The 19,507-nt window shown below is 44.4% G+C and overlaps 1 protein-coding gene and 1 pseudogene across 1 annotated transcript; one reads left to right on the forward strand and one right to left on the reverse strand.

The window, feature by feature from the left end:
- Nucleotides 1-2,079: 2,079 nt before the first annotated feature.
- Nucleotides 2,080-2,398, reverse strand: LOC102422498 (guanine nucleotide-binding protein G(I)/G(S)/G(O) subunit gamma-10). The gene has a single exon (XM_006094298.3). The coding sequence runs from the start codon at nucleotides 2,396-2,398 to the stop codon at nucleotides 2,192-2,194; it is 207 nt and encodes a 68-aa protein (XP_006094360.1). The 3' UTR covers nucleotides 2,080-2,191.
- Nucleotides 2,399-18,612: 16,214 nt separating this feature from the next.
- LOC102422802 lies at nucleotides 18,613-19,072 on the forward strand (annotated as a pseudogene).
- The last annotated feature ends 435 nt before the right edge of the window (nucleotides 19,073-19,507 follow it).

The following is a 19,507-nucleotide window of genomic DNA, read 5'->3' on the forward strand; positions in this document are numbered from 1 at the left end:
GAGATATTTATTTATTGCCATTTTATTGTTTACATTTTTCTTCCTCTCCTCCTCCTCCTCTTTCTTCTTCCTCTTCTTAAAGAATGCCCTTCAACATTTCTTGTAATACTGGTTTGGTGGTGATGAACTCCTTTAGCTTTTTCTTGTCTGTGAAGCTCTTTATTTGACCTTCAATTCTAAATGATAGCTTTGCTGGGTAGAATAATCTTGGTTGTAGGTCCTTGCTATTCATCACTTGAATATTTCTTTCTTTCTTTTTTTTTTGAGTTAAGCAGAAATTTTATTTCCAAGTGCTTCAAAAATTATTACAATACAAATAAAGTTTCCATTTTAAAGTGTCTCAAATTAAATCAAAGGCACATCATCAAAGTAAAACACTTACGACATTAAGAATCCATTTAGCTTGTAAGATTTTCACATCGCTTTGCTTTTAATCATTTGCAATGTTCTGTAAGTCACATTTTAAACATATTTGAAAGCCATGAAATAATGTAGTATTTTTTTTTTAAAGTACAACCACAACTATAAAGTAGAGGAACTTAAGAAGACAAAGATCAGATCTGTGGCATACACAAAATGGGGAGATCTAATACACAACACATTAATCTTTCCAAACAAGTTTGCTAAGAAACAGCTTTCATATTTAGTGTTAAAAATAAAATAATCTTCTCACTTACAAAAATCAAGATATCACTTGATTAATAAAGTCTGTTCTTCCCACCAATTTTACACTGTCTTGCCTTCATTTAGAAATTATAAATTCATGAGTAAAGAACACATTTTGTTATGGTGTAAAAATCTTAGGAACAACAAATTACAAATATTTAAATTTTTAATAAAAATGTTTTCCTTCCCAAAATGTAAACATCCAGTAAATAAAACATACATAACATTTCAGGCCTAGAAACACTAATAATTCACTTATGAAAGAGGTGCATTTTTGTATATTTGGTGGTAAGGTTTTTGTTTGTCTTAAGTATAAAGCACTTCACCAAACAAACCAGGCCATCTACACTAATAAAAGACAAAGATGCTAATTGACTGTACCTTCGCTATGCCGAAGCCACTCCCACCAGCCAATCAGAGCAACTATATGCAAATTAACCCAACCAAGATGGCGGCCGGTAGCCACGGAGCTGGAACAAGCAGGAGGCTTGGTTGCCCCGGTGATGGAGGAAGCCAAACTTCCCGCCTGCCCTGGCTGGCTGTGGCCTCCGCAAAAGGCAACAAAGTTTCAATTATAGAAGCTAAATAAATCCCAGATATCTGCTTCCAGCCAGCCTCCACTGGGAGCTTGGGTGGCTGGGGGCTGTGGCCAGCCTGCAAACAGCTATCAGCCACTCACTCAGGCTGGCCAGGCACCCCAGCAGGACCCCCCCTCCCTGAAGGGGGTGTGGCCAGCCTGAAAACGGCCCTCAGCCCCTCACCCAGGCTAGCTAGGCACCCCAGCGGGACCCCCACCCTGATCTGGGACACCCTTCAAGGCAAACCAGCCAGCCCCCACCCATGCACCAGGCCTCTATCCTATATAATAAAAGGGTAATATGCAAATTGACCCTAACAGCAGAGCGACTGGGAATGACTGGTCACTATGACACACACTGACCACCAGGGGGCAGACGCACAATGCAGGAACTGCCCCTGGCGGTCAGTGCTCTCCCACAGAGGGAGCTCTGCTCAGCCACAAGCCAGGCTGACGGCTGCCAGTACAGTGGTGGTGGTGGGAGTCTCTCCCGCCTCCTCAGCAGCGCTAAGGATGTCTGACTGCAGCTTAGGCCTGCTCCCCGCTGGCAAGTGGACATCCCCCGAGGGCTCCCGGGTTGCCAGAGGGATGTCTGACTGCCAGCTTAGGCCCAATCCCCTGGGGAGCGGGCCAAATCAGCAGGTGGTCATCCCCTGAGGGGTCCCAGACTGTGAGAGGGCACAGGCTGGGCTGAGGGACCCTCCCGAGTGCACAAATTTTTGTGCACCGGGCCTCTAGTTATTATTTAAAAGTCTACTCCTTCACCCAGTTTCCTAATTTGAGTTGACACTCATCAATTTCTGTAGAATTTTGGCTATAGGACCAGGCCACAGGGAAGGTCTGAATATGTAAGTCATTTGGTTAGAAAAAAATGTTTTCATGAGACTTGGAGGCAGTCATTCATCACTTTGTGCCTGAAAGCTTCCTTAGTGAACTTCTTTCCAGTCTTCAGAGTAAAGCACAGGATCTGGGCTCCAGGAAAGGGTTGCTGCCTGCTGGAACACTGACCAGCAGGGCATCCTTGCAGGCATTCTGCATGCAGTACTGCTGAAGCTCGGCAGCTGCCTGAGAGACCTTGATCCTCTCCACACTGGCCTCCAGCTTGAGCTGCTCCACCAAGCGCTGCAGGGCATACATGCTGGCCCTGGAGGACATGGCTTCAGGTGGCTGAGTGGCTTTAAATATTTCTTATTACTCCCTTTTGGCCTGCAAAGTTTCTGTTGAGAAATGAGCTGATAGTCATATGGGCACTCCCTTGTAGGTAACTAACTGCTTTTCTCTTGCTGCTTTTAAGATTCTCTCTTTGTCTCTAACCCTTGGCATTTTAATTATGATGCCTCTTTGGGTTCCTCTTGTTTGGGACTCTGTGCTTCCTGGACTTGTAAGACTATTTCTCCACCAGGTCGGGGAAGTTTTCTGTCATTATTTCTTCAAATAGGTTTTCAATATCTTAGTCTCTCTCTTCTCCTTTTGGCACCCACATAATGCTAATGTTGGTATGCTTGAAGTTGTCTCAGAGGCTCCTTATACTGTCTTCATATTTTTGGATTCTTTTTTCTTTTTGCTCTTCTGATTGTGTGATTTTTGTTTCCTCATATTCCAAATCATTGATGTGATTCTACTCTACTGTTGAATCCCTATAAATTATTCTTTATTTCAGTGAGTATATACTTAATTTCTGCCTGGTCCTTTTTCGTGTCTTTGATGTTCTCACTAATTTCCTTGACATTCTCACAAAGATCCTTGAAATTCTCAGTAAGTCCCTTGAAGCTGTCCTTAAGATTCTTGAGCAATCTTATAACTGTTGTTTTGAACTCTGTATCCAGTAGTTTGCTTGCTTCTGTTTCTTTAATTTGTGATGTATTTCTTTGTCTCCGCATTTTGGCTGCTTCCCTGTGTTTGTTTCTATGTATTAGGTAGAGATGCTATATCTCCTGGAATTGGTAGAGTAACCTTTTGTCATAGTTGTCCTGCAGGGCCCAGTGGCTCAGCTTCCCCAGTCACTTGAGCTGGGAGCTCTATGTGCACCCCTGTGTGGGCTGTGTACATAGTCTTGTTGTAGTTGAGCCTTAATTGCTATTGGTGTCACTGGGAGGACTTGAACTCCAGGCCAATTGGCTGTGAGGACCAGCTGCTACTACAGTGGAAGAGCTGCTATGCAGGAGACACCCCTATGGTGCAAAACTTGCTTCAGTGGGGCTTTGGTGCTCACTGAGTCTGTCCCTTGAATGTGTCACTTGTGAATGTGTAGAGTTGTAATCTGGTATGGTCTGAAGCTGTCTACTGGGTGCACTGGCTCTGGGGCTTTCTAGTAGGTACAAAGTAAGCCACTGTCTGAGGTCACCCAGCAGGATCTACAGAATGATCTGCAGATGGCTGCTACTTGTGTTGGGCTTGGAAGTTCCCAGGGGAGGCCAAGCTGTGAAACAAGGCAGGCTGGTGCTAGTGCCTGGTCTTAGGCCTCTCATTTTTTTTTATTTTTTGTTAATACTCACTGATGATATTTTTCTATTGATTTTCAGGGAGAGTGGAAGATGGAGGGAAAGACAGAGAGAAACATCGATGTGAGAGAGACACACTGATTGGCTGCCTCCTGCACGTGGCCTGACCAGGGCCTGGGCCAGGAAGGAGTCTGCAACCAAGGTATGTGCCCTTGACCGGAATTGAACCAGGGACCTTTTGGTCCACAGGCTGACTCTCTATCCATTGAGCCAAACCAGCTAGGCATCTTATTGATAGGTATGGGGCATGCCAACATTAGCTATTGCTTGTTTGAGAGATTTTAGAAAGCTTGAGCCAGGACAGGCCATTTGTATGGAAAAGCCACTACAAACAGCTTGGGTGGAGGTGAAAATTGGATGGGGTGGCGTCTCAGGGAATAACCAGGGTGGAGCGAACAGTGTGTGCCAGGCTGATGGAAACCCAGATATGGCTGCCAGTCAGCTCTGCAATCAGGGAGATCCCAGCACAGAAACAATGATCCCTGCAAGCAACCCCATATGGGAGAAAGCTGCCCCTGAGTCCCTGCTCCAATGCCAGACAATCCAGTTCCTGTCTGTACGTCCCTGGTACTCCCAAAGCTGCCACCCAGCACCAGAGCCCAGAGGGAACCAGCCGGTGTAAGTTTGTGCACCGGCCCTTTAAGAGGAATTGTCTGGGTCTCCACCAGCCTCTGTGTTACTCAGCTACAGTCCCTGCTGGTTTTTACAGTCCAAAGTTATGGGGAGTTCTCTTCCCAGCTCGGGGACCCTGGGCCGGGGGTCTGGTGTGGGGCTGGGACCCCTGGATTCTCGTAGGAGGCCTCCACAGTGGAGATAACCCACCTGATTTTAAAAAAAACACTATATGTGGGTGTCAGATCAGCCGGTTCTGTTCTTCTGCCCCTGCTACCAGTCTCAATGTACTTTCTCCTTTACTTTTCTGGTTGTAAGACTTCCATTCAGTCAGATTTCAGGCAGTTCTGAATGATGGTTGTTCTGTATTTTAGTTGTAATTTTGATGTGGTAGTTGGAGATGGTGAGTATTGGCATTTACCTACACCACCATCTTGGTTCTACTTGTTAAGAGTGAATTTTCAAATGCCGACTCTAAGTTAACCTATATGTTAGGTGAATTAGTTCACATTTTTTAAAACCTATGGTTATGTTATGGATGTACAGCCCTTTCTGTGTGTATGTGAGGAAGGAAGACAATGACATTTTTTTCTGTAACAATCCCTTGCCTGATGCCAAATTTCCTATTGCTAATCCTTTATCTTGATTCCTCTCCTAGAGAATCTTGCTTAACTTCAAACTTCTGGGCAAAAATGTCGGCTGACAAAACACAAGGTTTAGATTTTTAAAGTGACACAGGAATTTTTGATCCTGTCTTCTAGTGAGCTCCAAGATTTTTATCACTTTGATTCATCATTGTGAGAATGAACTCATGATAGATTGAATTCCCTCCACATATATATATATATATATATATATATATATATATATAAATATACACACACACACACACACATATATATATATATATGAAATGTTGCTATAGTTATTTTTTTTGTATTCTGCATATAGCTTTTGTACTGTAAGCTTATTCATCGAAATTCAATTTCTTTCTAATCCCTGAGGGCAGTGGTACTTTCCTGATTTTTTATTGTTTAAGATAATAATACATTTATTTTTAAAGACTGCTTTGGAGATTAACATTTGTAGAGCTGCATTCCCACATTATTCTCTCTCTTTTACTGTAGTTCTGTATGTTTGCTTCCATTTTCTAGGACCATCTTCCTACCTAAATCTTTGGAGCTATAGTTTTCCTTTTTCTGTTCCAAAAAGAAAAACTCTTTGCTAATAATTATGGAAATACAAGTCAAAACCACAAAGAGATACCACTTCACACACATTACAGTGGATATTTAAAAAAACCCCACAGAAAATAAATGTTGAGGATGTGGAGAAATTTAGAACCCTTGTGTATTGCTGCAGGGAATGTAAAATAGTGCAACTGCTGTGGAAAACAGTAGGGCAGTTCCTCAAAAAGTTAAACATAGAATTACCATATAACCCAGCAATTCTACTTCTGGGTATACACCCAAAAGATTTGAAAGTGGGGACTTGAATAGATATTTGTACACCAATGTTCATTGAGTAGCATTATTCACAATAGTCAAAAGTCAGAAGCAACCCAATTGTCCATTGATGGATGAGTGGGTAAATGAACTATGGTGTATATATAGTGGAGTATTATCCTATATAATAAAGAGGTAATATGCACATTGACCATCACTCCAACACACAAGATGGCCGCCCCCATGTAGACACAAGATGGCCACCACAAGATGGCCAGCAGGGGAGGGCAGTTGGGAGGGACCAGGCCTGCAGAGGAGGGCAGTTGTGGGGGACCCAGGCCTGCAGGGGAGGGCAGTTGTGGGGGACCCAGGCCTGCAGGGGAGGGCAGTTGTGGGGGACCAGGCCTGCAGGGAGGGCAGTTGGGGGCAACCAGGCTGGCATGGGAGGGCAGTTAGGGGTGACTGGGCCAGCAGGGGAGGGCAGTTAAGGGTGACCAGGCCAGCCGGGGAGGGCAGTTAGGGACAATCAGGCCAGCAGGGGAGCAGTTAGGTGTTGATCAGGCTGGCAGGGGAGTGGTTAGGGGGTGATCAGGCTGGCAGGCAGGCGAGTGGTTGGAAGCCAGCAGTCCTGGAATGTGAGAGGGATGTTTGACTGCCCATTTAGGCCCGATCCCACCAGGATCGGGCCTAAACGGGCAGTCGGACATCCCTCGAGGGGTCCCAGATTGGAGAGGGTGCAGGCTGGGCTGAGGGACACCCCCTGTGCACGAATTTCATGCACCGGGCCTCTAGTCTATAATAATAGAAGCCTAATATGCAAATTGACTGAACGACCAAACAGCAGAACGACCTTCCTGACGACCTTCTGGACAACCACACTATGACACCCACTGGTGCCAGGCCAGCCATGGCGGGTGCAATGCAATTGGTCAGGGGCCCGGCCATTGCCCCATGATTACCCTGCAGAGGGAGGCTCAGGTCACCAGCCAGCGGGGTGATCGATCAATCGAGGGGCTCCACAATCACCCCAAAGAGGGACACCCAGGCCACCGACCAGTGGGCTGTAGCAGGTGGCTGGTGCCTCCCTCTGCAGGGTGGGATCGATTGTGAAATCCCAGCTGGGTGGGCAGGGTCTACCTCGTGGGGCTCCCGGACTGTGAGAGGGCACAGGCTGGGCTGAGGGCGCCCCCCCCCCCCGCCCAGTGCACAAATGTTGTGCAACGGGCCTCTATTTCCTTATTAAAGAGGAAGAAAATTCCAACACATGCCATAAAATGGGTAAACCTTGGAGGACATTATGGTAAATAAAATAAGACAATCACAAAAGGACAAAGAATGTGGAATTTCATTTATATAAGGTTCCTAGAGTAGTCAAATTTATGGGGACAGAAAGTGGGATGTGGACTGGTGGTTGTCAGGGACTGGGGGAGGGGAATGAGTTATATTTATTGGGTACAGGGCTTCAATTGGGGAAGATGAAAAAATACTGGAAAAAGATGGTGGTTATGGTTACACAACAATGGGAATGTACTTAATGCCAAAGAGCTGTATGCTTAAAAATGGTTAAAATGGTAAGTTTTATGTTATGAAAAAGGAAGGCTCTTACACTGTGATTTTTACAAAACGCGGCCGTTCCAGTGACTCTCCTGAACTAGTGGCCTGCAGACATCACTGAAGCCTCTCAGTAGAACCCGGTGCCTCCCCTCTTCCTTAGGAACGCAGGAACGGAATTGGCCTGCACCTAGATCTTGGACTCCCAGCCCCCCGAACTGCGAGGAAATAGCTTCCTGTTGTTGAAGCCACCTACTCTTTGGTATTTTCTTATGGCAGCCTGAGAGAAGACATTCGGGACATGCTGGTGAGTGGTGAGAGTAAGGCTTGATTATCTGAGAAAGGGAGCAAAACCCTGGAAAGCTTGAAACTTATTCTTGTCAGATGTGGGTTCTATTGCTGCCTCACAGAGTCCCTGTAGGAGAGCGGTAGCTGGGATGAGCCCCCCAAAAATTTTGAGGGCTTGCTGGTTCAGTGAGCTTGGAGACAAAGCTCTATTAAACACAGGCGCTGGTAACTGACTGAAAGTGTCCCTCACTTAATAGAAGGGACGGTTTTTTTCCTAAGCTGCTGTGCTTATGGTGACTTCTGGAAGATGCCTCTTTGGAGGGGGGTGGGTGGGGGGGGCTGCTTATGCGGAGGAAGCAGGAAGGCCCATCAGTTAGCGGAAGCACTATGTTTTTGGTAACGCCTGTAATATAAAAAGTATTGTGCCAGGTATTGGAAGGTCCTGAGATGAAAACCACATGAACTTCCTGCTCTCCAGAAACTTAAAAATAGCAGTTCTCATTGTAGTTTTAAACTTGCACAATTAAAATGTTTTATACTTATAGGATATATTTTACACTTATTAAAGTAATTATGCTCAAATTGCAAGCTTCTACATTTCCAGGAACTGACAGCTATTGTGTTACTGGAAATTGAGAGACTGAGAATGAGCAAAAATTAAGCTTTAATTTTTCCATTTGAGCTAAGCCTTAAAATTCTAGTATCTTTGCAAAGGGAATCAGAGACTGGATTTTCTTATATTCAGATCTTATTGGTCCTGTTTGATCTGGATATTTGAATTTATATTGGTTTATATTGCTATTTTTTTTAGAATGATGTTTTTTCTCTTTCTCAATCTTTAGAAATTGCTATTTTGGAGAAAAGAAATATTTTCCATCAAAAACATGGATGAATCATTCAGGCTATTCCAAATTCACCCTTGGGATTCAAAGTGATTTCTTTTTCTGTGCTTGGTATGTACACCTCAGTTATTAAAGACACATTTTATTCTTGTCTGACAGAGCAGGTGATTAGTAAATACATTCATTGGAATAACAAATGTTTGTTTCCAGGGAGGTATTTGTAACCAGGCAGGTCAGGTTTGTACCTGACTGTGCATTTAACAAAACAAAACACTTTTTTCTTCTCAAAAGGTGGTAATTTCCATCCCTCAAAAAACTAGAAACCTCATAGTATGATCCTTGACCAGGAGTGTCCTCCTTATGGTTTGATACAGATTTAAAAATGTGTGGTTTTGGGGGATTCTTTGGGGCAAATGAGGCAAGATTTCATAAATTTTATTTTTTATGTTCAATTAGAGCTACTTACCATTAACCTATTAAGTAATTAAGAGTCATTATGTTTTATAGTAAATGGATTTCATTACCAATAATCATACTACATCAGTATTCTAAGACATTGACTGCTGTGCTACTAATATTGGTTACATTATGAAGCAAGGACTGAGTGAGCACTCCAGGAATTTTTTCAAATTAGGGAAAGAATGCCTTATATCACTTGTGTAAATGTGGTTGTAATTTCAGCTGGCTGCTAGTCATGCTTTTATTTATTTTTTTTTAAAATATATTTTTTATTGATTTCAGAGATGAAAGGAGAGAGAGAGAGAGAGAGAGAGAGAGAGAGAGAGAGAGAGAGAGAGAATCATTGATCAGCTGCCTCCTGCACACACCCTGACGGGGGATCAAGCACACAAACCTGGGCATGTGCCCTAATAGGTTGATGCTCAACCACTTAGCCACACTGGCCAGGATAGTCATGTTTTTAAATAATGAATTCTTTAAAAGAAATTTTTTTTTTTAAATTTTATACCCTGGTGCTCCTGTGTTTTACAGAAAAGAAATTTTTTTTTTTTATTGATTTCAGAGAGGAAGGGAGGGAGAGAGAGAAAGAAACATCAATGATGAGAGGGAATCATTGACTGGCTGCCTCCTGCACACCCACTACTGGGCATACGAGTTGCAACCCGGGCATGTGCCCTTGACCAGAATCGAACCTGGGACCCTTCAGTCTGCAGGCCGTCGCTTTATCCGCGGAAACAAACCGGCCAGGGCTAAATAATGAATTCTTGTCAGTTCGACTGATGTTTGGTGCTGGTGATAGTGTTCATGGTAGGTATTTTCATACAGAGTGTTTTTGGCTTATTATTTTCCAGTAACTAGTCTTTAATCCACATATGGATGTGTTATTGTTTCAACGCTATTCATCCATATGCCTATTGCTGAAGACAATGATGATATAATTTCCCTCACGTTTACTTGTTCAGGAACAGATCATTGGTGACATGCTACCAGTGAATTTGTGTTTTTTAATAAGTTATAAAAAAGTAGCAAATTATAAAATTTCTGAGATATCATTAAAGTGTATATATCATTGTTTTGAATGTAAATGCATGTGTTTGTTGCTTTTAAACTCTTTATCACAGAGATTTTCTTTAAACTGGTATTTGGAGTGGATGGGGTGGAGTGGGCTTTAAGATCTCTTGCTTTGCCTCAAAAAATATAGTTAAGAAGCCACTGACTTCTTCAAATCAAGACTTCTGGGAATTGACTATTTGAGTATACATTTATCATGAAGGATTTTCCTATAAATCAGTAAATCTTAAGCCTGGCTGCACATTAGCATCTCCTGGGAAGGATGTTTCAAATAGTGATGCAGAACCTGACTTCAGACCAATTGAACTGAAATATCTGAAGGTAGAGGCCAGGCATTGTGTTTCTTTTTTGAAAAATATGTTTGTTTGTTTTTAAATTAAAACAAACAAAGTATTGAAAAGTATTGAAAGTATTACATATGTCTCTTTCCCCCCAACCCCCAATGGCCCCTTCTATCCCTGCCTCATTAAATATGTTTTTTATTGATTTTGGAGAGAGGAAGGGAAAAGGAAAGAGGGATAGAAACGTCAATGATGAGAGAGAATCATTGATCAGCTGCCTCCTCCTTGGCCCCTACTGGGGATCAAGCCCAAAAGCCGGGGACATGTACCCTGACTGGGAATCGAACTGTGATCTCCTGGTTCATAGGTCGATGCTCAACCACTAAGCAACACCGGCCAGGTGTTTCTTAAAATCACCCAAGATAATTATAGTGAAGGTTGAGAATTTATATAAATGAATATTATCTAACTCTTTAGGTCTATAATAGAAGCAGCAAGTGCCATTATTAAGAAACAGAAATAGAGACAAACACATGTAAAAGGGCATTGCTTTAGGATAAATTATTGGCTAAATTAATTGTATGGTGGTAATAATGAATTCTTTAAAAAATTTAGTAAATAAAGAAAACAGTCATTTATACATAAAATCCTCTAAGCGGGCACTTTCAACGCATGACTCATATTATCGGATGCTTCCATTAAGACAGAATAAGGGGAGGGGTTGAGGGAAGGAAGAATGACGGGTAAAGGGAACAGCGGGAAATGAAGCAGGCAGAGTATGGTATCAGGGTTGGGTGTGGCAGGGAAGAGTGACATTTCCCAGGGCGGGTGGCCAAGGTCATGGAGAGCCAGAAGAGGCAGCAGGTGTGGTTTGCAGCAAAGATTCAGGGGCAGGAGAGGGGGCGAGAGAAGCCAGGGAAGAAACTGGAGTCAGGGGCATGTGTCAGAACAGTGCCTCGGCCACAGAGGGAGATGGAGCCGCAGAGCCTCGGGCTGGAGCTTAAGCACAAGGCTCCTCCCATGGACTCACCCAAGAGCCCAGCTCCAGAATAAGCAGTGAAGGGCCAGAGCCAGATACGCACAAAAGGGAGAGAGCTAACCTCAGAGGCCTTAGGGGTCCCCTCACCTGGAACACGCTGTGGATAGAGCCTGCAGGTGCAGTAGAAGGATCATGATTTTTCAGATTCTGATGGGACATAATCCTCCCAGAGCCCAGTCCTAACAAAGATTGCTTCCGCCCGGGCACTGCTGCTTCTGCCACATTCTGCTGCCCAGCTGTTGACGTGTCCAGCTTCCCTCCACGGTGCCCAGCTTCCCACCACGATGCCCATCTCTGGAGATAAAGGAATGTGCCTTATTCACCTTCACTACCCCTCTCCGTGAGAGAGGGTGCTAGGATTTCTTGAATTGAATAAATACATTTTTACACTCATTTTTCATCTCCCAACTCACAGAGATTTTAGTTTCAGGATGTCCGCTCACATGTGACACAGAGGAACATAGATTTAAAGTCATCCTGGAAATGACAGAAAAGCTGACAGTCAACTGGTGTAACTTGATGAGCCAAATTCCCTCTCAATAGGGAAAGAATTGAAGGGAGGGAATGTAGGTCAATCAGCCAGTAGGGTAGTTATTCCCAGACTGGGTTGGATGTCAGAGTCACAGTAGATTTAAAAAAAAATGTTTTTATTCATTTCAGAGAGAGAAAGGGAGAGAAAGAGAGAGATAGAAACACCAATGATGAGAGAGAATCATTGATTGACTGCCCCCTACTGGGGGTCAAGCCCACAACCCGGGCATGTGCCCTGTTCATGAATTGAATCGGTGACCTCTTGGTTCCTGGGTCGATACTCAACCACTGAGCAACACTGGCTGGGCAGAATCACAGTATTTCTTAAAAGCACTGATTCTGGGACCTACCTTCTGCAATTCTGACACAGTTGGTAGATCCAGGCAGGGCATAGCAGATCTTCTTTTAGTAAAAAGCTCCCAGGTGGCCCTGGGTGGTATGGCTCAGTTGGTTAGAGCGTTGTCCTGGGCACAGAAGGGTCTCGGGTTCCATTCCCGGCCAGGGCAAACACCCTGGTTTCGGGTACAATCCCCAGTCAGGTCACGTGTGGAGGCAACCAATAAATGTTTTGTTTTGTTTCTCTCTCTCTCTGTCTCTGTCTCTCTCTCTTTTCCCCCCTTCCCTTCCTCTCTCTCTAAAACACACACACACACACACACACACACAACACACACACAACAATCAGTGAAAACATATCCTCCAGTGAGGATTAAAAAATTAGATAAATAAAAATTAAAAGCTCCCACGTGGTTCTGGGCACACAGCTGGGCTTGAGAGCTGGGACTGCTCTAGTCAGTTGCTTTACTTGGTCTGTCCCCTCAGCACAGCCTGGCTGCTCGGGACTTGCAGGCAGTCCCAGGCTGGGGTGAGGACAGGGCTCCCTGGGGCCCCGGAGCATCACTCTCATCTCTTACATCTCATGAGGGCTCACTTTGTGTTCACCCTACTTGGGCGAGGCTACGTGAGCGCGAGTTCCTGGGGCGGCCAGGAGAGTCTGTCCCTGGCAGATGTGTGAAACCCTAATCTTAACCGGTTCTGCTCCAGCTGGCTGTTTCTTGGCATCAACTCAAAAATTCAGGCTCTCTGTGGAAGAGACTTCTTTCTTCTCTGCATCTGGGGATGAATGCCCGTTGCCCAGCAAGGGAGGGGCTGGTGGAGAGAGAGAGAGAGAGAGAGAGAGAGAGAGAGAGAGAAAGAGAGAGAGAGAGAGATTAACCCATTAGCAACCATAAACATTTTAGCGTGGACTAATTCATTAGAAAAGGTATTTATTTCCGACGGTGAGAAAATGAGGCTACCAAAGGGTTTTCAAAAATTATGACAAGCCTTGTGCCTTGTGCCTTGTGCCGAACGTTCTCCGTCTGAGGGGTGGGAATGGATGGTCTCTGAGGCTCATTCCCGCTCTGGCACTTTGTTCCGTCAATGAGTGTGAGTATTGATGACGCTCCCACGCTGCCAGGCACTGTTCTAGGCACCAGGGTGCACACAGTGAACAAGACAGAGAAGGCCAAGCTCTTGAGGGGTCACAGCCTGGCAGCTGCCAGCTGGGAGAGCCCGAGAATGGCTGCCTCAGAGTCAGACCACCAGACACTGCATGAGCCTCAAAGACAAGGGTCTTGTCCTCCTGTCACGCCCAGGGCCTGCTCTGAGCGGGAACAGATGCCAGAGACAGATGCCGCCACTCTCCCACACTGTGAGTGCAGCCCCTGCCGCAGCCCTGCTGGCCATGGAGCATGGAGACCTGGGGGCGTGTTTCTGAGCATCCTGGCCCAGCGGGTGTGGCTGCCTCTGGGGACAGCGGAGTCAGCCTCAGTGTTGGACTTAATGAGGAAGTCCGAAGGCTGGAGAGATACCCAAAGGTCTTAAGGAATTAAAACTCAGAAAAATATCTAGGAATTAGGTGCTGGGTCTGAGTTTAATAGGTGGTAATTATTCTACCAAAACTTTTGGCTTTAGATTCATAAAGTGTTGAATTCAATTGTAAGGATCTGTCTTTGGCTCTTATGGTGCAGGAAACTGAAACAGGCTAATATTGAAGGCATAAAGGAAGTGTATGAAAGGATGCCAGGAAACTCAGAAGGAAAGGAAAAAACTGGCCCATTAGTGCATTTATACTGAAGCTAATTTTCATATGAAAAAGTGAGATTCTTACTTTAGAAATTGACTGTTACTAAGGGCCTACGTTTAGTTATTTGCAGTGTCTCCCTTTTTCTCCCATGGAAAATGAATCAGCTGCTCTTCCTTCTCTCATTCCTTGCATGCCTTCTCTTTTACCTCTCCCCTGACTCAATTCTGCAAATGCCAGGGAACAAAATCTATTACACAGTGAGGGTAAAAGTGCCGGCTATTTGTAAAACAAAGTCACAAGCTCATGTGGCTGGTGAGATGTTTGGGCCTCGGCTCCCCTCTGCCTGCTGACAGGCTCGCACCTGACTGACTGTCCAGGAAAACCGGCTCCGTGGCTCTTTGAAGCGCTGCAGAGGAGAGGCCCCGATGTCCCTGATAATTTACCCCAAGTCCGATATGCTCATCGGCAGAGGGTATTTTCTAGTTTAAATCACTCACGTGGAAGGTGAAGCTCATTTCCCTTTTCTGTCCTTGCTGGAGACAGTGAACAGCTGGTCTCCATCCTCCTAGGAATATCCCTTTAAACCTTGCAGGCCGTTGTTAAATGGCCTCTAGGCTTTCTTTTCTTCAAACTAAGAATCATAGCATCTTTTCCCCATTCCTCATGGGTCCTATTTCCCAGCCCCTTTCACATCTTTGTTCTTTGAATGCTCTCAGATTTTTCTAAGATACTCCCTTTTGGAAGTTATTTGAAGGAAAACAACAGAAGGGTCTTTAGATGTACTCAGTACCGCAGCCCTCTCACCTTACTACAAACCTTGCTACTCCCACTGGGTTGGTGGCTTCTGGGGCCTTGACTCCCAGGGCTGAGCTATGCCTGAGGGATGAGCAGCCTGTCAGGAGACCAGCAGGACCACAGGCCAAGAACATGAGGCCCCAGCTCAGCACAGGGCTCACCTGAGCTGAAAAAAGTGCCTGGCATTTGTAAAGCTCTCAAAGGTTTAGTAAACGAACTCTTGTCCCTATATTGTCTCTTCTAGACTTCTCTTGGGCAGAATGGGCAACCTAAACCCTGATTGCTTATGGAAAGAAAAAATTAAGTTCTGAAAAGTCTAATGGTTATGTTGAAAACAGTGGTGCCTCTGGTGTGTTGCATTGTTTAGTGGGTGTAGGGCTGTGGTCGGCAAACTGCGGCTCGCAAGCCACATGTGGCTCTTTGGCCCCTTGAGTGTGGCTCTTCCTAAGCTTTAGGAGTACCCTTATTAAGTTAATAACAATGTATCTACCTATATAGTTTAAGTTTAAAAATTGTGGCTCTCAAAAGAAATTTCAATCGTTGTACTGTTGATATTTGGCTCTGTTGACTAATGAGTTTGCCGGCCACTGGTAGGGGATGGAGGCAGGAGTGACTGAGAATGGAACTAGGGGGCTTGGATGCCCTGGGATGTGAGACTGATGTCCAATGTGGATGACTGGGGATGGATAAGGGTGAAGGCCTTCAGGGTAGTGAGAGAGACAGATGTTCAAACAGAAACAAAAAATCTGCTGATGGAGGCAGTAGGGAAAGAATTGGGAAGGGGCAGGTCTGTAAATGAGGACTGGGTAGCTCAAGGGACTCAAAAGTGGAGAGAAGAGCCTGCACAATAAAAGCCAAAGACAGATTCTTACTATTGAATACAACACTTTATGAATCTAAAGCCAAAAGTTTATATATATATATATATATATATATCAAAGAAATAAATTTCTTTGAATAGACAGATTGTATACACAATATATATGTATATATATCCTATCTAATAATAGACAAACATGGTAATTGGCTGTGCCTTCGCTATGCCTCCCATTGGCTAATCATCACGATATGCAAATTAACCGCCAACAAAGATGGCGGCTAATTTGCATACTGCAGGCAGGGCGGGACAGCGCCATCCCACCTGCCCTGCCGCCATCCGGGCCTGCTATCTGAGACCCGGGGCGGCGGGCGTCCGTGTGCGACCCAACCCGGGGTGGCTGGGCGGGGCAGCAGCGATCCGCCGGCCCACCTGGCCGCCATCTGGGCATCCCGTGTGCGACCCGACCTGGGGCGGCGCCCCAACCCCCGGATTGGCCCTGCTGTGTGGACAACCCGGGGAGGCGGGGCAGGCACCAAGGGATCGGGCCTGCCATCTGCCACCCGGGGAGCGGGCCTAAGCCAGCAGGTGGTTATCTCCCAAGGGTCCCAGACTGTGAGAGGGCACAAGTGGGGCTGAGGGACACCCCCCACACACCCCTCCCCCCCAGTGCACAAATTTTTGTGCACCGGGCCTCTAGTGTATATATATATATATATATATATATATATATATATATATATATATCGAGAGAGAGAGAGAGAGAGATAGAGAGAGATTAAGTTTGCCTTAAAGTCTAAGATTCTGGGATTTGATCAGTAAAGATAGTAGTAAAACCCAGCGTGGCTCAGTGGTTGAGCATCAACCTATGAACCAGGAGGTCATGATTCGATTCCTGGTCAGGGCATATGCCCAGGTTGTGAGCTCAACCCCCAGTGTGGGTCATGCAGGAGGCTGCCGATCAGTGATTTTTCTCTCCTCAATGTTTCTATCTCTCTCTCCCTCTCCCTTCCTCTCTGAAACCAATAACGATATTAAAAAAAAAAAGATAGTAGTAAACGCCTAAGAATATGGATGGCCTGAGGGGGATTGGAGAAATCATGCAAAAAGAGCTTCATTTTGTCATAGACCAAAGAGGTTTTTTTTTGTTTGTTTGTTTTTTTAAAAAAAGCTTTATTAAGAGGCTGAAGAATCTGCAAAAGTGAGCTAGGAAGTGAAACTGGAGATAACTCAGATTAAGACCCTTAGTCAAATTAATTCAAGTAATTAGGTGCCATGTATCTGTGACTTACCTAATGAGTATAAGAGCTCTGACTGGGAAGCAGCATAATCTTTAAGCAGGGAAACATAAACAGTTAAATAATAGTTGTCACTTGGAGTTATTTGTTCAAACAAAGCAAAGATTTCCACAACCTCTCTTTTGGTTTGATTTTTTAGGCCAACAAAATAAACAAACCTTCATAGATCTTTATTGGTGGGGAATCTTCATCTTCTGAGGGTGTATTTGATATTGAGAAACAGTTAGAAGTAATTGGAGCCAAGACTGGGAATAGGTGAGTGACCAGGCTGGGAAGTGTTAAAGAAAACCAGAGCCAGACAGAAGTTAAGTGGAGAAAATAAATTTTGTTCAGGAACTATTATTGTAATAGGGAAAGAGAGATCTCAGTATAGAACTGGGCTCAATTCCAAATACAAGTGGGAATTTATAGCTAAGAAGCAGGGTGGGGGCCAGGGAGTGGAAAATGACGAAGGGGAAACATCAGGCGTAAGGAGGGTTCTGGCTAAAATGACTTAACGGGATCTTGCTGAAAGCAGACAGGGTGATCAGATACCAAGGGTAGGAGATGAGGAGTTTAATCAGATAACCAAGGGTGATCAGATATTGAGAATGGGGACTCTTGCTAAACTGACTTAGCAGGAATTCTGCTAAAATTAGGCAATGCAAAGATGGACATGGAAGTCCAAAGGTTGAGGCCTAGCTGAGAAGAAGATTCAGAGGAGCCTAACTGAAGTTTGTTCAAGGAGGGTTTGACAGTTGCTTTTTAAGAATCAAAACTACTTAACAGAGGCACAGTTTGAATTGCAACCTTGAGCTGGAATTCCCTCTTTTTGCAATGCTGAGGCCTATCAAGTGAGTTGACCTCAGGAATGAGTTCTGGATGAACAATGCTATTGATGTCAAAGAAATAAGTCAACTTTGTCATTGGTTGTGATTCTGATACATCAGCTTTATGGATCCTCCCAGGGTTTGGAGCACTGCAGACGCTGACACATCATCCAGGTCATATTGGAAAACACATGGTTCACCGCCACTTACTCTATCCCTCAAGAATGTACCCTTTGCTCAGTTTTCCTTAAGAGATAAGGACAAAGGAGGCATACATCTTTTCTGTTCTGTCTTTCACTCAAAAATGTGTGGTGCAATTGTATGTTCAAGTTTTCTCTAAGGAAGAGTCTATTTCTTTATCTAAATTTAGCTCTTCAATCTTCCTTCTCCCCATCAGTCACCTGGGTGAATTAGCCGAATTGCTGACTGCTTAAACATTTGTACTGATCCCTTCGCCTACTGCTTACTCACCAATAATGCCTTTTGTTTTTGTTTAAAATGATTGTTCTGGAATGAACTCCATCTTTTTTTTCCAAATGTGTCATTTGCAGATTAACTTTATTGAGGAGATAGCAACCCTTTGCACTCAATGATTCTCATATATAGTTTATGCAGAAATAAAATGTATTTCTTAATCGCCATTTCTTAGTACTGTTAAAAAACAAAATTCAACTGTAAATTTTAAAGTTCTTATTGGCTTTATTCGGTGATTCATGAATTAAGCAGCATCCAATCTAGCAGACAGAATGCCCTCTGAGGACTGTACCAAATGAGACTTATAGGGAGAGGGAGCAGGAACAAGGAAGTTATAGCAGATGAAACAGTGGCTTGTTTGTTGCAAGGTCACTTATAGGGGTGGGGAACCTTTTTTTCTGCCAAGGGCCATTTGGATATTTATAACATCATTCGAGGGCCATTCCAAATTATCAACTTGCTCTTCCTCGGTGCTGCCTTCGGATGTGGCACCCATCTCCTACTCGGCACCATGGCTGCCCTCAGACCCCTCATGAAACCCAAGATTGTCAAAAAGAGGACCAAGAAGTTCATCCGGCACCAGTCAGACCGATATGTCAAAATTGAGCAGAACTGGTGGAAATCCAGAGGGATTGACTATAGGGTATGGAGAAGATTCAAGGGCCAAATCTTGAGGCCCAACATTGGTTATGGGAGCAACAAGAAAACAAAGCACATGCTGCCCAGTGCCTTTTGGAAGTTTCTGGTCCATAATGTCAAGGAGCTTGCAGTGCTGCTGCTGTGCAACAAGTCTTACTGTGCTGAGATTGCTCACAATGTCTCCTCAAAGAACCTCAAAGCCATTGTGGAAAGAGCAGCCCAGCTGGCCATCAGTCACCAATCCTAATGCCAGGCTACGCAGCGAAGAAAATGAATAGACAGATTGTGTACACATTGTATTTGTGTTAACAAAATTGTAAAAGTCTGCCAAAAAAAATTATCAACTTAAAATTAGCCTGCTATATTTGGTCAAACATTTCATTAACTCACCCCTAATGCCTAGGCAGAGCCAGACCAAATGCTTTTGAGGCCTTATATGGCCCTCGGGGCTGGACGTTCCCACCCCTGCTTCAGGGGATAACAAGGGTGTATCAATCAGATGACCTAACTAGGGCTGGTCAGGCAATTCCTGATTGACTGGTTTAAGATTCCAATTCTGGAAGAGCCAAAACTGTAATTAAATCTTGATTTGGTGATGTGGGACTTAGCCTAAGCAGCTAGCTCCATTTGGGGCCTGGTGTCTTGTTTTTAACAATACTGATTTGACCAACTTTGAGGGGAGTGGACAACAGAGCCAGCTTTCATTGAATTATTACTAAAGGCCAGGAAAAAATGTTTATCTCA

This window comes from Myotis lucifugus, unplaced genomic scaffold (assembly GCF_000147115.1).
Source record: "Myotis lucifugus unplaced genomic scaffold, Myoluc2.0 scaffold_132, whole genome shotgun sequence".
NCBI classification, from domain to species: domain Eukaryota; kingdom Metazoa; phylum Chordata; class Mammalia; order Chiroptera; family Vespertilionidae; genus Myotis; species Myotis lucifugus.

Excerpts from the sequence above, each read along its gene's own strand:
- LOC102422498 (XM_006094298.3), bottom strand. The coding sequence starts at position 2,398 with ATGTCCTCCAGGGCCAGCATGTATGCCCTGCAGCGCTTGGTGGAGCAG.